Genomic DNA, 18,756 nt, shown 5'->3' with positions numbered 1-18,756 from the left:
AGAGAGAGCACAAGCAGGGGGAGTGGGAGAGGGAGAAGCAGGCTTCCCATGGAGCAGGGAGCCCGATGTGAGGCTCGATCCCAGGACCCTGGGATCACGACCTGAGCCGAAGGCAGATGCTTAACGACTGAGCCACCCAGGCGCCCTAAGTGTGTGACTCTTGATCTCAGCTCAGGTCTTGATCTCAGGGTCATGAGTTTAAGCCCTGCATTGGGCTCCTAGGCATGGAGCCTACTTAAAAAAAAATTAAAACTAAGCTCAGTACTTATAAACAGGATGCAGACTTTAAGAAAGAGCCAGACAGAATCTTCTGCCAAGGACTCCCTGTCAGAACAAAAATAAACCACATGAATTATTCACCATGTCAAAAATAATGGTATTTTCCTACAGTTCATGATTCAAAGTCTGAAACTATTAATATTTTCACCTTAAAATTTTTAAGTCTGAACTGTTATATCTTAAAGGACAATTTTAAGAATGATTGGCCCAGTATTAAATTTAAAAAAGGCTATATAAAAATTATGTGTAAGAGTCTCAGAATGTATTTTCTCATAGAAGCAAAAAGAAAAGCCCCCTTTCACATAAAATATTCTTGGAATAAAACCAACTTCCAAAGTGTAATTTTAAAAAACTTAAAAACATGATTCTAAAAAAAAGGAGCTGAACTTCAGCATAATCTTTTTTTATTTTTTATTTTTAAAGATTTTATTTATTCATTTGAGACACAGAGATACAGAGAGAAAGAGCATGAGCAGGGGGAGAGGCAGAGGGAGAGGGAGAAGCAGGCTCCCCGCTGAGCCAGGAGCCTGATGTGAGGCTCGATCCCAGGACCCTAGGATCATGACCTGAGCCAAAGGCAAATGCTTAACCATCTGAGCCACCCAGGGGCCCCAACATAATCTTTTTTTAAACCATAATTATCTACAAGAGAGGAGGCAAGAATATAAATGGGGAAAAGACAGTCTCTTCAACAAATGGTGTTGGAAAAGCTTGGCAGCTACATGCAAAAGAATGAAACAGGACCACTTTCTTATACCCCACACAAAAATAAAGTAACAATGAATTAAAGACCTAAATGTGAGACCTAAAACCATAAAACAACTAAAAGAAAACAAAGGCAGTAAACTCTTGGACACTGGCCTTAGCAACAGTTTTCTGGATCTGTCTCCTCAGGCAAGAGAAACAAAAGCAAAAGTAAATAATTGGGACTATATCAAACTTAAAAGCTTTTGCATAGCAAAAGAAACCACCAACACAAAAATGGGAGAAGGTGTTTGCAAATGATGTATCTGATAAGGGGTTAATATCCAAAATATAAAAAGAACGCATACAACTCAACAAAACCCCCAAATAATCCAATTAAAAATGGTCAGGGGACCTGAACAGACATTTTTCCAAAAAGGACATGTATTTTCAGATACATGAAAGGATGCTTAACATCACTAATTATCAAAGAAATGCAAATCAAAACTACAATGAGAAAATACAGCCATCAGAATGGCTAAAATAAAAAAGACAAGAAATAACAAGAATTGGCAAGGGTGTGGAGAAAGGGGGACACTTGGGCACTGTTGGTGGGAAAGCAAGCAGGTGCAGCCGCTATGGAAAACAGTATGGAGGTTCTTCAAAAAATTAAAAATAGAATACCATATGATCCAGTAATTCCACTGCTGGCTATTTACCCAAAGAAAGTGAAAACACTAATTCAAAAAGATATGCACCTCTATGATTATTTTTTTTTTAAGATTTTATTTATTTATTTGAGAGAGAGAGTGAGAGAGAGCATGAGAGGGGAGAGGGTCAGAGGGAGAAGCAGACTCCCTGCTGAGCAGGGAGCCCGATGTGGGACTCGATTCCGGGACTCCGGGACCATGACCTGAGCCAAAGGCAGTCGCTTAACCAACTGAGCCACCCAGGCGCCCGCACCTCTATGATTATTGCAGCATTATTTACAATAGCTAAGATCTAGAAGCAATCTAAGTGTCTACCAATAGATGAATGGATAAAGAAGATGTTATATGTAACACACAGATACATAAGTTAAATACTACTCAGCCATAAAAAAGAAAAAAATCTTGTCATTTGTCGTAACATTGGTGGACCTAGAGGGTATTATGCTAAGTGAAATAAATCAAAGACAAATACCATATGATTTCACTTATACAAACAAAAAAATGAACAAACAAAAAACAGAAACAAACTCCTAAATACAGAGAACAAACCGGTGGTTGCTAGGAGGGGAGGAGGATGAGTGAAACAGGTGAAGGGGATTAGGAGGTACAAACTTCCAGTTATAAAATAAATAAGTCACGGGGCACCTGGGTGGCTCTCAGTCGTTAAGTGTCTGGGATCGAGCCCCGCATCGGGCTCCCTGCTCCGCAGGAAGCCTGCTTCTCCCTCTCCCACTCCCCCTGCTTGTGTTCCCTCTCTCGCTGTGTCTCTCTCTGTCAAATAAATAAATAAAATCTTTAAAAAAAATGATAAAATAAAATAAGTAAGTCACAGAGAAGAAAAGTATAGCATAGAGAGCATAGTCACTAATATTGTAATAACTTTGTTCGGTAACAGATGGTAACTACACTTATCGTGGTGAGCACTGTCTAACGTATAGAGTTGTCTAATCACTATGCTACACACCTGAAACTAATATAACATTGTACGTCAACTATACTTCAACAAAAAATTTAAAAAAAAGTAAACCCCATAATTCTAAAAGTATCATCAACTATCATCAAAAGATTGACTTAAGTCATTAATGAGAGATCAGCTGCTTGATGAAGCTGGTTCAAAGAAGACACAAAAACAGTTGTCTATTGATAGCAGAAAAAAGAATACCAGAATAGACATGCCTAACATGACACTGAAAGGGTATACATTTACCTTTTACCTTATTTCTTATTTCTAAGTTTTAGATAATTTTTCTTAACATAATTCATAAATTTCTGACTTTGATATTTTTTGGAAAATCCGGTGGATTCTGTACTCACGAATAAGAAAGCTTAACAAATGATAATTAAATAAAAAAAAAATCTAAACTAATTTAAACACATCTTAAGAATGTTTCCACTCGGGGGCGCCTGGGTGGCTCAGTTGGTTAAGCGACTGCCTTCGGCTCAGGTCATGATCCTGGAGTCCCTGGATCGACTCCCGCATTGGGCTCCCTGCTCGGCAGAGAGTCTGCTTCTCCCTCTGGCCCTCCCCCCTCTCATGTACTCGCTCTCTCTCATTGTCTCTCTCAAATAAATAAATAAAATCTTTAAAAAAAAAAAAAAAAAAAAAAAGAATGTTTCCACTCGAGGTGCCTGGGTGGCTCAGTCGGTTAAGCAGCTGCCTTCGGCTCGGGTCATGATCCCAGGGTCCTGGGATCGAGCCCCGCATCGGGCTCCCTGCTCATTGGGGAGCCTGCTTCTCCCTCTCCCTCTGCCTACTTGTTCTCTCTCTCTCTCTGTCAAATAAATAAATAAAATCTTTAAAAAAAAAAAAAAAGGAATGTTTCCACTCAAGTTGATGCATTCTTGGTGTATTTTTAAAAAAATATTTTATTTATTTATTGAGAGAGGGCGTGAGAGAGAGGATGAGCAGGGGAGAGGGGCAGCGGGAGAGGGAGAAACAGACTCCCGGCTGAGCAGGGAGCCAGATTCGAGGCTTGATCCCAGGACCTTGGGATCACGACCTGAGCCAAAGGCAGACGCTTAACCGACTGAGCCACCCAGGCTCCCCATTCTTGGTATTTTTAATGGTATTGAGTCTCACAATGCAAAGCAAGAATCAGAGGATGTGATACAGGATACTTTATCAATTAGCAATGACGATGGGACAATCTGCCACGTTAGGGCTGCCACTGCTGAGAGAAATGAAATCTGCCTAATTGATGGTACCAGTCCTGGGGTTACTACACCTATCAAGCAAGATGGTGTTCATTGTCAACCTGCCATGAACTAGGAACATTAAGAACCAGGGGGCAGTAAAAGAGACCCTTCTCTTTCCCCTTACATACATGTTAAGTATTACCTTTACCAGTTCTGGCTCTTCTGCCTGAAGGTGAAGTTCTTCATCTGGCTGGGAATCTTCTGGATTCTGAGGGGATACAGGATAAGATCTTTCAGTGATAGGCTGCCTATGACCTACAGCAGAGCCTCAACAAGCAACATCAGTCCACCGTGGATGTGGCATATATGGGATAACCTCTTCTATTGTTTTATTTAGGGCTGAAATTAATGTCCCATAGTAACATCTATTTATAATCTTCTTTGACTTTGTTTAAGACAAGGACAAACACAAGACCGAGAAAGATATAACTGCATAGTTTCTAAAGGAGGCTTCCAACAAAGAACCTATCACAACAAAAATAAATTTATAATAAGAGGCCTTCAGATGCTACATAATTTTCCCTCTCCATGTAAGGTTGAAATGTATTTCTTCAGAAAGTATCTGCCTTGCTCAAGAAAAGTACTCAAAACCTACTAACACTATGTATTTTCCACAGTAGAAAATCAGTAGTGCTTTGGGGGTCAGGGGGAACAGATATCTCACAGTCATTCAGGAGGCATTTCAGGGACTTCTCACTATATTGTTTTCTTCCAAACCTTATAAACTGTATCCCCATGAGGGCCTGATTTTATAGATGAAATAGTCTTTTATTCTATCTTTCTATTAGTACTTAACAATTTTAGGTTTTGTGTGTGCCATTTTAAAAACTATGGGTAATACAACTGTTTAAAGTCCATTGAGAAAAAATGTTATCTTAGTTCTTCCCTCCCAAGTTCTTATCTAAAAACTATAAATATTCAGCTTCCAGAAAATGTGAACCTCAACCTCTGGTAATTAGGGATGGGTTTGACCATGTCAATACCAGACAAATACTTTGGGTCTACTGATCAAGGGCAACATTTTGGTTTTTATTCATCTTTTATTTCTCTCTCTTTTTTTAAGTAGGTTCCACGTAGAGCCTAACACAGGGCCCGAACCTTTTTAAATAAATTTTTTTAAAATTTTTTATTGTTATGTTAATCCCCATACATTACATCATTAGTTTTAGATATAGTGTTCCATGATTCATTGTTCGTGCATAACACCCAGTGCTCCATGCAGAATGTGCCCTCCTCAATACCCATCACCAGGCTAACCCATCCTCCCACCCCCCTCCCCTCTAGAACCCTCAGTTTGTTTTTCAGAGTCCATCGTCTCTCATGGTTCTTCTACCCCTCCGATTTCCCCCCCTTCATTCTTCCCCTCCTGCTACGTTCTTCTTCTTCTTTTTTTCTTTCTTAACATATATTGCATTATTTGTTTCAGAGGTACAGATCTGAGATTCAACAGTCTTGCACAATTCACAGCGCTTACCAGAACACATACCCTCCCCAGTGTCCATCACCCAGTCACCCCATCCCTCCCACCCCACCCCCCACTCCAGCAACCCTCAGTTTGTTTCCTGAGATTAAGAATTCCTCATATCAGTGAGGTCATATGATACATGTCTTTCTCTGTTTGACTTATTTCGCTCAGCATAATACCCTCCAGTTCCATCCACGTCATTGCAAATACAGGGCCCGAACCTAAGACCCTAAGATCAAGATTTGAGTTGAGATCAAGAGTCAGACGCTCAACCAACTGAACCACCCAGGTGCCCCTTATTTATTTTTTTTTTAAATTTTTTTTTAAAAGATTTTATTTATTTATTTGACAGAGACACAGTGCGAGAGAGGGAACACAAGCAGGGGGAGTGGGAGAGGGAGAAGCAGGCTTCCTGCTGAGCAGGGAGCCCGATGTGGGGCTCGATCCCAGGAACCAGAGATCATGACCCAAGCCGAAGGCAGACGCTTAACGACTGAGCCACCCAGGCACCCCCCCTTATTTATTTTTCAAGGGTATGTTTTAAGGACTATTTTCATTGTACATCCCAGCTACAAAGAATAAAAGATCACTACTGCAGGTTACTACAGATTATTAATAGAACAAATTATATTTGTTGGTATCCTCTTTCTTTGGGATCTCCTATTTCAGAAAGTCACTGCTAAAATACAGCTTTTATCACATTAACACCCATCTCAAACACACTCTCACACACATACATATGTATACTTAAATGTCTTCAGGGAAACATTAAAAGATTCAGCTTAAATATCTAATTCAGTCCTGTCTTTCATAACTTTCCAACTGGAATCACTAGCGCACCCCACTGTTCTCTGCCACAGGGCCTTGCCCTTGAACTCCCTTCTCACTTGAACCACCCTCACAAATTCTTGATGACAATTTAAATCCCACTTGTAACTGGGTACCACCTTAAGTCTAACTGTCCTCAGGAGGTTTCTCATGGACCAATTTTGCCCATAGTCATGTTCCATTTCTTTTATTTCACACCACTCATCTTCTTTATCATATGGCTAAGCAACTATCATTCACCTAAATAAATTATGTAACTCTTTCTTTTGTATGCCTTACCTCAATGAGACTGTAAGCTCCCTACAGCCAAGCTCCGTGTCTTAAACATCTTCTTTCTCTCCATGTCATCTATTAAGCTTGGTCACTTTTTTTTTAATTAACATATAATGCATTATTTGTTTCAGGGGTACAGGTCTGTGATTCATCAGTCTTACACCATTCAAAGCACTCATCATAGCACATACGCTTCCTAATGTCCATCACCCAGCCACCCTATCCATCTCACCCCCCTCCACTCCAGCAACCCTCAGTTTGTTTCCTGAGATTAAGAGTCTCTTATAGTTTGTCTCCCTCTCTGATTTCATCTTGTTTCATTTTTCCCTCCCTTCCCCTAGGATCCTCTGTCTTGTTTCTCAAATTCCTCATATCAGTGAGATCATATGATACTTGTCTTTCTCTGACTGACTTATTTCGCTTAGCATAATACCCTCTAGTTCCATCCACGTCGTTGCAAATGGCAAGCTTGGTCACTTCTTAATGGGTAGAAAAGAGGAGATCACTGACAGTGGGCACAAGGGGAATGGTCCCTCTTAATTAAGAGGGTGTGTGGGTGTGTCTGTGTGTATATATATTTTTCCCAAAATTTCCTAAACAAAATTTCCAATTTAAAATATTCCATTCTTCTACCCCATAAATAACTGAAATTTCCTGGGGACAATACAAATTTAACATCAAAAGTAAATTTCCTAGGCTGCCTATCTATCAAAAACAGCAAAAAGTATTTTTTGAAAGATCATGTGTCTTGATATTTGCTTCAATATGTATAATGCATCTTTTTATAGATTATAAGCTTTACTATGATGAACCCAATTTTCATGGATGAAACAATTTGATTCAGTTACCAGAAGGGGTGTGGGTAAGGTAGGGAAGTCATGGGCTTCAGGAAAAATAGACATGCTCTGAAACCAAGAGGCAGGTCAGGACCAGAGGAAACCCCAACTTACCAGAGGTCCAACTGAAAAAACCACAGCAGCCATAATCTCTTCCTCCGGGTTCCTCTCTCTGGCAAGAGTGGAGTCTTGCAATGGCATATCTGAGTAAGAGAAAGAAATAAGCTGTGAACACCCATCCTGCCTTGGAAATCTCAGACTTATCTAGTTGGAATCCTGACATTACAAGTAAGCATGACTTCCCTAAAGAACACAAGATTAACTCCCAAGATCAGTGAGGAAAAAAGATCCTTGCTCCTGGAGATCTTGACATTTTAATACCATTAAATGTAGTCATGGCTAGCAGGCCAGACATTGTACAAGGTGCTTTTAATTTGAACTTCACATCAATCCAATGGGAATTATATTCCCCTTCCACTGATCAGGAAAATGAAGCTTAGAGAAATTACACTATTTACCCAAGGCCATGCACGACCCCAAATCGGTCTAATTCCAATGCCCACAACTTTTCCATTAAATCAACTTGCTATATGATGTGAAAGGAAATAATTCAATCGTTCTTTGCCACAAGCACCCACTCATCTAAAAATGAAACATTCTAAGAATCTCTTCCTCTTGTCTTTCATGTGATGATCAATTTGCTAACATTTTCAGAGATTTCAGCTTCATGTAAAGAGAACACCACAACTTCCAAACTTAAAAGAAGTCCTGACATGCCTCTCTCAATCTCATATTCAAATAGATCTTTATCTACTCATTCCGTATCAGGCAAACCCAAATAAAAGGAAGCAGGGAAAAAAAAAAAAAAGAGCCTGACGTTTGTAAACATTCTCTTAATAAGTGCATAGTTGCAGAATGATGCTGCAAGACATAAAAGAGCAATGGCGCAGTAAGAATTAAGCTTCCCAGATTTTGTGAAATTCTTTTAAATGACAGTTTCCTAGGAAGTTTGATGCTCTCACCATGCAGTAGGGCTTTTGGGGCCCAAAAGAATCTACGCAGGATTATGCTGAATCTGTCCCTGCCTTACATAGACAATTTGTCTCCATTAAGAATTCACATCCAAGAGCTTTGTATTCAAAAGTGTAGTCTGAAGAACAACAGCATAAACATTACTGGAGAGCTTGTGAAAAATGCAAAATTTGAGGTCCAACTCCAGAACCTATTGAATCAGAATCAGCTTTTTATTTTTATTTTATTTATTTATTTATTTATTTTTAAAAAGATTTTATTTATTTATTTGACAGAGAGAGCGAGAGAGCACAAGCAGGGGGAACAGTAGAGGGAGAGGGAGAAGCAGGCTCCCTGCCGGGAGCCCGATGCGGGGCTCAATCCCAGGACCCTGAGATCATGACCTGAGCCGAAGGCAGACACTTAACCATCTGAGCCACCCAGGCACCCCCAGAATCAGCTTTTTAATAAGATCCCTAGCTGATTCATATGCACACATTAAAGTGTAAGACAATATGGGTCTAAAAAGATCATGCCAACAAATGGACAACCTAGAAGAAATGAGTAAATTCCTAAAACATACAACCTACCAAGACTGAATCATGAAGAAAGAGAAAAATCTAACACACTGATTACTAGTAAGGAGATTGACTCAATAATAAAAAGTCTCTCAAAAAACAAAGTCCAGGACTAGGTAGTTTCATTGGTGAATTCCATCAAACATTTAAGAAGAATCAATACAAAACCTTCTCAAACTCTTCCAAAAAACATAGAGGAAGGAACGCTTCCAAACTCATTTTACGAGGCCAGCATTATTGCGATATCAAAACCAGGCAAAGACACCATAAGAAAAGAAATTAGAAGTCAATAACCCTCTTGAACATAGATGCAAAATTCCTCAATAAAATATTAGTATACTGAATTCAACAATACATCAAAAGGATCATACACAATGATCAAGTGAAATTTATTCCAGGGATGCAAGAATGATTCAACATCTGCAAGTCAATCAATGTGATACATCACATTAACAAAATGAAGAATAAAAATCATATGATCATCTCAATAGATGCAGAAAAAGCACCTGGCAAAATCATCATCCATTTACGATAAAAACTCTCAACAAAGGCCATATACAACAAGACCAGTTAACATACTCAATGTGAAATGATAAAAACTTTTTTACTAAAATCAGGAACAGAACAAGACAAGGATGCCCTTTCTCATCATTTATAGTCAGCATAATACTGGAAGTCCTAGCCAGAGCAATTAGGCAAGAAAAAGAAATAAAAGGCATCCAAATTGGAAAACAACTGTTACTATTTGCAGATGACATACTATTATATGTAGAAACCCCTAAAGACTCTGCCAAAAAACTGTTAGGATAAACAAATTCAGTAAAGTTGCAGGATACAAAATCAACTTATAAAAATCAGTTGTGTTTCTATATACTAACAATGAACTGTAAGAAAGAGAAATTAAGAAAATAATCCCATTTACAATTGCATCAAAAAGAATAAAATACCTAGGGATAAATTTAACCAAGGAGGTGAAAGACCTGTACATTGAAACCAGAAGACATTAAATGGAGAGATATTCTGTGCTCATGGATTGGAAGAACCATATTGTTAAAATGTCCATACTACCCAAAGCAATTTACAGATTTAATACAATCCCTATAAAGTACCAACAACATTTTTCACAAAACTAGAACAAATCATACTAAAATATCCTCAAAGTTTCCTCAAAAAATTAAAAATAGTACTACATTTTCCAGCAATTCCACTTCTGGGCATTTATCTGATGGAAACAAAAGCACTAACTCAAAAAGATATCCACACCCATATGTTCACTGTAACATTAATTACAATAGCCAAGAAATGGAAGTGTTTGTTGACAGATGAATAGATAACGTGACACACACACAGGAATATTATTCAGACATAAAAAAGAAGGAAATCTTGCCATTTGTGAAAACATGGATGGAACAAGAGGGCATTATGCTAGGTGAAACAAGTCAGACAGATATAGACAAGTATCATCTCACTGTTATGTGGAATCTAAAAAAATAAACCAAACAACCCCCCCCAGCCCCAAACTTGAACTCATAGATACAGAGAACAGATTGCCAGAGATGGGGTGAGCAGTGGACAAGATGGGCAAAGGTGGTCAAAAGCTATAAACTTTCAGTTATAAAATAAATAAGTCCTGGAGATGTAATGTACAGAATGGTGACTATAGTTAATGATACTGTATTATATTTTTAAGTTGATAAGCATAAATCCTAGAAGTTCTCATCACAAGAAAAAAATTTGTAACTATGTGTGGTGCTGGATATTAACTAGATTTGTGATGATCACTTTGCAATATATATAGAATCATTATGATGTATGCCTGAAACTAATATAATGTTATATGTCAATTATATTTCAATTAAAAAATGCAGTAGTATCTCTGTGGATGAAAAAAAGAAAGCTCTTACTATAACACACATACACACACTAAAATAAATCATCATGCCAGGGGATGGGGAGGGCACCTGGGTGGCTCAGTTGGTTAAGTGTCCAACTCTTGATTTTGGCTCAGGTCATGATCTCAGGGTGATGGGACTGAGCCCCATGTGGGGCTTTGTGCTCAGTGGGGAGTCTGCTTGAGGTTCTCTCTCTTCCTCTCCTTCTGTCCTTCCCCTGACTCTCATGTGCTCTCTCTCTAAAATAAAATAAATAAAATCTTAAAAAAAAAAAGAAACTGAATACATGACACTCTAACCATGATGTAGATTTACAAATGTTAAGTCTGGAGTGAAGGGGGAAAACCCAGTCACCAGGGAATTAAAATAGACCCTCCTGAGTACCTATTAAGTCAAAGAGAGAACTTTAATTGCCAGTGAATTAGAAAATAAAAACTCATGGGTCGCCAAAACTTTTAAAAAAAGATAAAATTTATATCCCTAAATGCATGCAACTAACATTTTTTAAAAGAATAAAAATATTAAACATTCAACTAAATAAGAAAAATAATTAACAAGCAAACCATAAAGAGAAATAATAAAGAAACTAGTAAATAACAAAGCAGTTGACATAGGCAGGAGCTGATTCTCTAAATAATGAAATATATATGCCACTGGCCAAAGAAGAAAATATACCAATAAACTAAAAATAGAAACAAGAAAGGGGCTATAACAGGGTGGTTGGGTGATGGACACTGGAGAGGGTATGTGCTATGGTGAGTGCGGTGAATTGTGTAAGACTGATAAAATCACAGACCTGTACCCCTGAAACAAATAATACATTATATGTTAATAAAAATAATTAATTAAAAAAGGAAAGGGGCGGGGCACCTGGGTGGCTCAGTGGGTTAAGCGGCTGCCTTCGGCTCAGGTCATCATCCCAGGGTCCTGGGATCGAGCCCTGCATTGGGCTCCCAGCTCTGCGGTAAGCCTGCCTCTCCCTCTCCCACTCCCCCTGCTTGTGTTCCCTCTCTCACTATCTCTCTGTCAAATAAATAAATAAAATCTTAAAAAAAAAAAAAAAAGAAAGAAAGGGGCTATAACATATAAATCATCTTAAAACTGTATGCCAATAAAAATAAAGTTTCCCGAAGAACAATTTTTGTTCAAAAATTTTCTAAGACTGACTCAAGCAGCAGGAAACTTAGTAGGCCAATGTAGCAGAGACTGCTAATTGCCTTCCAACATCCAGTCTCCCCTTCTGTATTGACAAAGGCTTGAAATCTCAGCTGGACATAAGGTCACCCAGCTAGAGACATTTCCCAGCCACCATGTAGGCAGGTGTGCCCATGTGACTAAATTACAGCAAATGGGATTTGAATAATAGAGCTGATGTCACATCTTTAAAAGGGAGCTGCTTAGGGCGCCTGGGTGGCTCAGTCGTTAAGCGTCTGCCCTCAGCTCAGGTCATGATCCCAGGGTCCTGGGATCGAGTCCCACATCGGGCTCCCTGCTCGGCGGGAAGCCTGCTTCTCCCTCTCCCACTCCCCCTGCTTGTGTTCCTGCTCTCGCTATGTCTCTCTCTGTCAAAAATAAATAAATAAAATCTTTAAAAAAATAAAAAAATAAAAAAATAAAAGGGAGCTGCTTGGCCTCCAGTTCTTCGTTTCCCCTTCCAAAGGCCTGGAATGCAACGGGATGAGAGTGAGTCAGCTGCTACCATAGGAAAGATAATGCCCCCAGGAGGTGGTGAAGCAAAAAGATGACTGGAACCTGGGTTTCCAGATGACCTAATGGATGAGAGCTGCCTACTCTTATCACTGCCTGCCACCTAACAACTCAGACTTTTATATGAGAAAGAAATAGGCTTTCTTTTTTTTTTTTTTAAGATTTTATTTATTTATTTGAGAGAGAGAGAATGAGAGAGAGAGAACACATGAGAGGGGATAGGGTCAGAGGACAAAGCAGACTCCCTGCCAAGCAGGGAGCCCGATGCGGGACTCGATCCAGGGACTCCAGGATCATGACCTGAGCCGAAGGCAGTCGCTTAACCAACTGAGCCACCCAGGCGCCCCAAGAAATAGGCTTTCTTGTTCAAACCACATAGACTTGGTTAAAGCTGAAAAATTAATTTCCTAATTAGTAGAATGAATGGTCATGAAAGAAAAATGTAAAGTTCTCGGGTAAGCCTGGGAGAGTAGGGTTTAGTTAAATCAAGAAAACATGTGCTTGTCGGGGCACCTGGGTGGCTCAGTAGGTTAAGCATCTAACTCTTGGTTTCAGCTCAGGTCATGATCTCAGGGTCATGAGATCGAGCCCCGGAGTAGGGCTCTGCACTCAGGGCGGAGTCTACTTCAGATTCTCTCTCCCTCCCCTTCTTCCTCTGCTCCCCCCTTCCCCGCTCATGCTCTCTCAAATAAATAAAATCTTTTTAAAAAAAGAAAAAGAAAATGTGATTCTCTTAAGACTGTAGTGTAGAGGTTGCTTTTGGGCAACCAACTTGAACAATGGAATCTTGAGTGAGGTAGAAGGGCCCACAGTGACCACCAGGCTGAATACAAACACACCCATTAGGCGACCCACCTCAAAACATCCATAAGCCCTGGCTGACCAATGGGTTACTTACACCTGGATACAGGCACCAAAAAGGGAAAATTCCATATGCTCCCATACCTGCTCACCTTCCCCCTTAACTCCAGCCCCCCACCACTGCCTCCTTGCGGACAGTCTCTCCCTTGCTGTCCCGCCTGCCATTCCTTTGTAGTGTGTTTAGTAAACTCCTTTGTTCTGCCTTGGGTGAATTTTACCACCCTTGCCACCAAACTCTACCTGATCAGGTCACCCCACATTTGGTGGCCCCCCCCATCTGATCAGAATATCCCTACATGCAGTTTGTTCCATGACCCTGCGGCTTCGCTATGCCCAATGAAAAGATTTTGGTGAAAGAGAAGTAAGAAGTTGAGGGAGGAAAAACACAGTGGAGTGTGAAGATAAGACTTGGATAAAGAATGAATAATCTGGGGACGCCTGGGTGGCTCAGTTGGTTAAGCGGCTGCCTTCGGCCCGGGTTATGATCCCAGGGTCCTGGGATCGAGTCCCACATCGGGCTCCTTGTTCAGCAGGGAGCCTGCTTCTCCCTCTCTCTCCTTCTGCTTGTGCTCTGTCAAATAAATAAAATCTTTAAAAACAAAAAAAGAATGAATAATATGAGAGGATTCTTATACTGAAGTCTCAAAAGTTACTAATAAAAGTGCTTTTCCCATACACCAGTATTTCTCTACCTTGTTTTAGGTCATGGATTCCTCTGCAAATCTAATGAAAATGACTCTTCCCCCAGAAAACTCCTAAGTATAATTAGAAAACTCCCACATCTGGGATGCCTGGGTGGCTCAGTCGGTTAAGCGTCTGCCTTCCACTCAGGTCATGATCTCAAGGTCCTGGGATCAAGTCCTGCATTGGGCTCCTTGCTTCTCCCTGTGCCTGCCACTCCCCCTTCTTGTACTCTCTCTGACAAATAAAATCTTTAAAAAAATAGAAAAATAAAAAGAAAACTCCCACATCTTAAAACAAGATGCAAAAAGCTCACTAGGCATGATTTTCATTTATTTTATTTTATTATTTTTTTTAGAGAGGGAAAGAGGGCATATGAGTGGCAGGAGTAGCGGGGATGGAGGCGGGAGGGGGAGAGGGAGAGAATTTTTTTTTAAAGATTTTATTTATTTATTTATTTGATAGAGAGAGAGTGCAAGCAGGGGCAACAGCAGAGGGAGAGGGAGAAGCAGGCTCCCCGCTGAGCAGAGAGCCTGATGTGGGGCTGGGCTCGATCCCAGGACCCTGAGATCATGACCTGAGCTGAAGGCAGTCACTTAACCGACTGAGCCACCCAGGCACCCTGAGGGAGAGAATCTTAAGCAGGCTCCACGCCCAGTGCAGAGCCCAAGGCAGGGCTTCATCTCATAACCCTGAGATCATGACTTGAGCGGAAATCAAAGGTCAGCCGCTTAACCAACTGAGCCATGGAGGCACCCCCTAGGCATGCGTTTTAGAAAGGAAATTCTTTGGCTCCTTCCAAGATCTAAATCAGAATCTCTAAGTCTACATTGTCAACAAGTACCTCAAGTTCACACCTTAGAAATATTGTTCTAAAGCTAACTCCTAAACCCCAAATTAAAGACTCTTCTTTTCACATGCGAAAATCCAATTGAAATACGTTTTACCAAGATCATTCTAGAGCCTGAGTTTCTGCTTCAAGCCTGGTGCTTCTTCAATCACTCTTCATTTCAGTTTAGAAACAACACTCGTGGCAAGTTCAAACACAACTTAAGACAAAAACTGAAACTGTTCTGGGGAGCCTGGGTGGCTTAGTTGGTTAAGCGTCTGACTCTTAATTTTGGCTCAGGTTATGATCTCAGGGTCGTGAGATCAAGTCCTGCCTCGGGCTCTGCACTGGGCGTGGAGCCTGCTTAAAATTCTCTCTCTCCCTCTCATCCCACCGCCCCACCTCTTAAAAAAAAAAAAAAGGAAGAAAAAAAGAAACTATTCTAACAAATAGTAACAAGACTCCATGTGGATGCCAGTAGGAGTTACAGATCTATTTCAGAATCTGACCTTGTCCACAGAATAATGCACATGCATATGATGTTGCATATTATTTCAGGGAGTTTGAAGATTGACTTCAACTCCCCCCCAACCCATATACTCACCCTCAATTCAAGAAATCCAGTTTTACAAGGTTTGAAAGAAAAAAAAATGGGCTAAAAGAATAAATAAAACCATTTTTTCCAAACACAAAAGTGGACCTACAAAGAGTGACTTAAGACATTTTCAATTCCAAAGAACTACAGTAATGGTTTTCTGCATCTTTAAAAACTTATTAAGAATGACATGGGGGGGGGGGCGCCTGGGTGGCTCAGTCGGTTAAGCGTCTGCCTTCGGCTCAGGTCATGGTCCCAGGGTCCTGGGATCGAGCCCCGCATCAGGCTTCCTGCTCAGCGGGAAGCCTGCTTCTCCCTCTCCCACTCCCCCTGCTGGTGTTCCCTCTCTCGCTGTGTCTCTCTCTGTCAAATAAATAAATAAAATCTTTAAAAAAAAAAAAAAAAGAATGACATGAGGGGCGCTTGGGTGACTCAGTGGGTTGAGCATCTGCCTTCTGCTCAGGTCATGATTCTGGGATCCTGGGAAAGAGCCTAGGTCGCACTCCCTGCTCAGCGGGGAATCTGCTTCTCCCTCTCCCTGTACCTTTCAGCCCTGCTTGTGTTTTCTCTCTAGCCCTGTTCTCTCTCAAATAAATAAAATCTTAAAAAAAAAAAAAAAAAAAAGGAATGACCTGAGTTATCATTTCTTTTTAAATTTGTAAAGATTAATAAACTCCTCCCTGGCAATATGCCATATAGATAATGCTAGCCAAATATGTTTAATACCAAACTGTGCCATAAACATCTTTTAAAATTTTATAATCAGAATAACCAACACTATTTAAAATTCAAGATATTCAGCTTGATCTCAGTTATGTAAAAATAATGCAGAGAGACAAAGACAGCAAGTGAATAAGCCAAAACTCCCCTGTGACCTCTGAGCGCCGGACCTGTGATGTTTTACACTTCCTTCTACTTTTCTACACTTTCCAAGTAGACAATACGAAGGACCTCTACATACACAGGAGTTTGGGGTATGGATAAAATCCCACAGTGGCTGTCCACACCCCCAGGTTCTAACTTTGGTTTGGCTACTGTGGAAATACGTCCACAGGCAAAATCACGTGATCAGTTTCTCCTTTCACCTCTGACATCACACAGAAGATTATCTAGGCCAATACTTCTCCAAAGTCGTAACTTCCTAGATATTTTTTTCTGGATATTGTGACTTCACCCAAGCCCTGTCTTCCCAAGCACTGCGGAAGTACCAAGGACTCGCGGACTTTCTCTTGCTGTGGATCCTAAGCCAGCTTTGTTATTTTAAAATAAGGAAGGGGACCATGTTCTTCTTGAGAACTTCAGCGCCACGGACGAGTCCAGCGACTCCCAACCAAAGCAATGATGCCATTACCACGTCAGGGAGAGACAAGTGATTTAAAGTGATTAACTGGAAAAACTGCCTCGGGTACCGAAAGACAGGAGTTCATCCACCTGTCAGGTCGCCAGGTGTGAAACCGTTCCCTCCGCGCCGGTTCAGAAGCCGGGAGGGAGCCTCTCCTTCCTCCAGTCTCGCCCCCTTTCCCTAAGAGCGCATCGGGGGTCCCCCTCCTCCCTCCGTCAAAGGCGCGGGACTGGGAAGAGGCGGCCCGCCCCAGTCGAACCCTAGTAGCCGGGGCCCCGCGCCCGGCGCTCCCCGACCCCAGCGCCGCGCCCGCCGCCGACGGCACCGACGGCCCCCCAGCCAGACCAGGGGGAGACCGAGCCAACAGCCAGGGAGGAGGCCCCGCCGCAGTCCCCTCTCGGGTGGGCGTGTCCGCTCAGGGACCCGGGCTCTGGAGGGACCGGCCACGCCCCGGACGCCGCCAGGAGCCAAGCGCCGAGGGAGGGGCGGCGGGGAACCGCGGCCTGGCGCCGGGGGCAACGAGTACCTGGCAGCCGAACTGAGGACAACTGAGGGCACTCGCAGAGCAGGGCGGGAACGCTTCCAGCAATGGCGCCGGCTTGGCGGGGCCGGCCTCCAGGCAAGCCAGTGCGCCTGCGCAGCCGGGGCTCCCGAACTACAGTGCCCAGAATCCTCAGCGCGGAGCTTTTTTTTTTTTTTCTTTTTCTTCTTCCAGTCTTTTGTCTGCATTTAAGAGGGAATTGGCTGTGTTTATCGACAATTTGGGTGACCTAAAGAATCCAATTAAATTCAACAAACTTGTATTGAGAGGCCACAACTATATGTGAAGCATTAGCATGAGCGACGCAAAAAAGAATGACACCACCCCTTGACACTGAACATTTCAGTGGGACTAAAGAAATAAAGTCAATGCCAGAAGATACAGGGCTTCTGTAAATTAGCTAAAACCTCGGATGCCGGTAGAGTTGGTAAGTGCGTGTGAACACTTTTGCCTGTCTTTCAAGTTCTTGACTGAAAAATCGATAATGCCTTCATTATAATTTCTGGGCTTTTGAACTAGAGCTTCCTTCTCAGCTCATCCAAACAAAAAATAATAATATTTATATTGATTTATATCGATATGTATTTTTATATCTTATTTATATTGATATTTATTATCTTATTATATATTATAAAGCATGTTTTCCTTTGCCTCAGTTTCATGGTTTAAATACCCAGAGGCCAAAAAATTAAAAAAAAAAACAACACTGGGCGCCTGGGTGGCTCAGTTGGTTAAGCGACTGCCTTCGGCTCAGGTCATGATCCTGGAGTCCCTGGATCGAGTCCCGCATTGGGCTTCCTGCTCAGCAGGGAGTCTGCTTCTTCCTCTGACCCTCTTCCCTCTCGTGCTCTCATTCTCTCTCAAATAAATAAATAAAATCTTTAAAAAAAAATTAAAAAAAAAAATACCCAGAGGCCATATTTTCCATAGTGAAACAGACTCCGTAAGAGCTCTAAGCAGCTTCCTTCAAAGAAACCCTTTCCTCCCTAACCCACTCCTATTCTGTGTGCCTTGGATTGTCTGCTGCTGTCACTGTGTATGAGGCCCACACAGGGTGAGACCCCTGCATATGGGGATCTGCAGGGAAAGACAAAGCTCAGTGAAACTGAACACTGTAAAACTGGTCTCTTGGGATCTCAAAGAGCCAGTGGATACCTCTGGAGAAAGTATGAAATAACCCAGTGACTCTTGAACTATGAGAGGAAAAAATATAAGTGGGAAATCAAACTACTAGAGATAATAAATATATCTGAAATGAAAAAAAAACCCCACTAGATTAGATGAAGAGCAGATTAGACATCGCAAAAGGGAAGAATCATGAATTCAAAGACACAGAAACTGTCCAAAATGAGACACAGGGAGAAAAAAGAGGGTGAATGAACAGAGCACCAGTGAGTTATAGAACAACATGAAGTAGCCTAACTATGTGTAATTAGAATCCTAGAAGG

At 41.3% G+C, this 18,756-nt stretch overlaps 1 protein-coding gene across 7 annotated transcripts in view; it reads right to left on the bottom strand.

The window, feature by feature from the left end:
- ZNF624 (zinc finger protein 624) overlaps positions 1-17,533 on the bottom strand; it is a 48,661-nt gene extending 31,128 nt beyond the window's left edge. The window contains exons 1-3 of one of the 7 annotated variants that reach the window (XM_036094613.2): positions 17,294-17,533; positions 7,386-7,474; positions 4,012-4,077 (exon numbers count right to left, since the gene is read on the bottom strand). In XM_036094613.2, the coding sequence (XP_035950506.2) occupies positions 4,012-4,077; positions 7,386-7,472 (153 nt within the window). In that variant the 5' untranslated portion in view covers positions 7,473-7,474; positions 17,294-17,533. Of the gene's footprint in view, positions 1-3,997; positions 4,078-7,385; positions 7,475-10,821; positions 10,978-17,293 lie in introns of those variants that run through there. The other 6 variants (XM_036094614.2, XM_078067974.1, XM_036094615.2 and 3 more) reach the window with 6 other exon arrangements.
- Between the last annotated feature and the right edge of the window lie 1,223 nt (positions 17,534-18,756).

Source organism: Halichoerus grypus, chromosome 2 (genome assembly GCF_964656455.1).
Source record: "Halichoerus grypus chromosome 2, mHalGry1.hap1.1, whole genome shotgun sequence".
Classification (NCBI taxonomy): domain Eukaryota; kingdom Metazoa; phylum Chordata; class Mammalia; order Carnivora; family Phocidae; genus Halichoerus; species Halichoerus grypus.
This window is presented reverse-complemented; position numbering and strand designations above follow the sequence as displayed.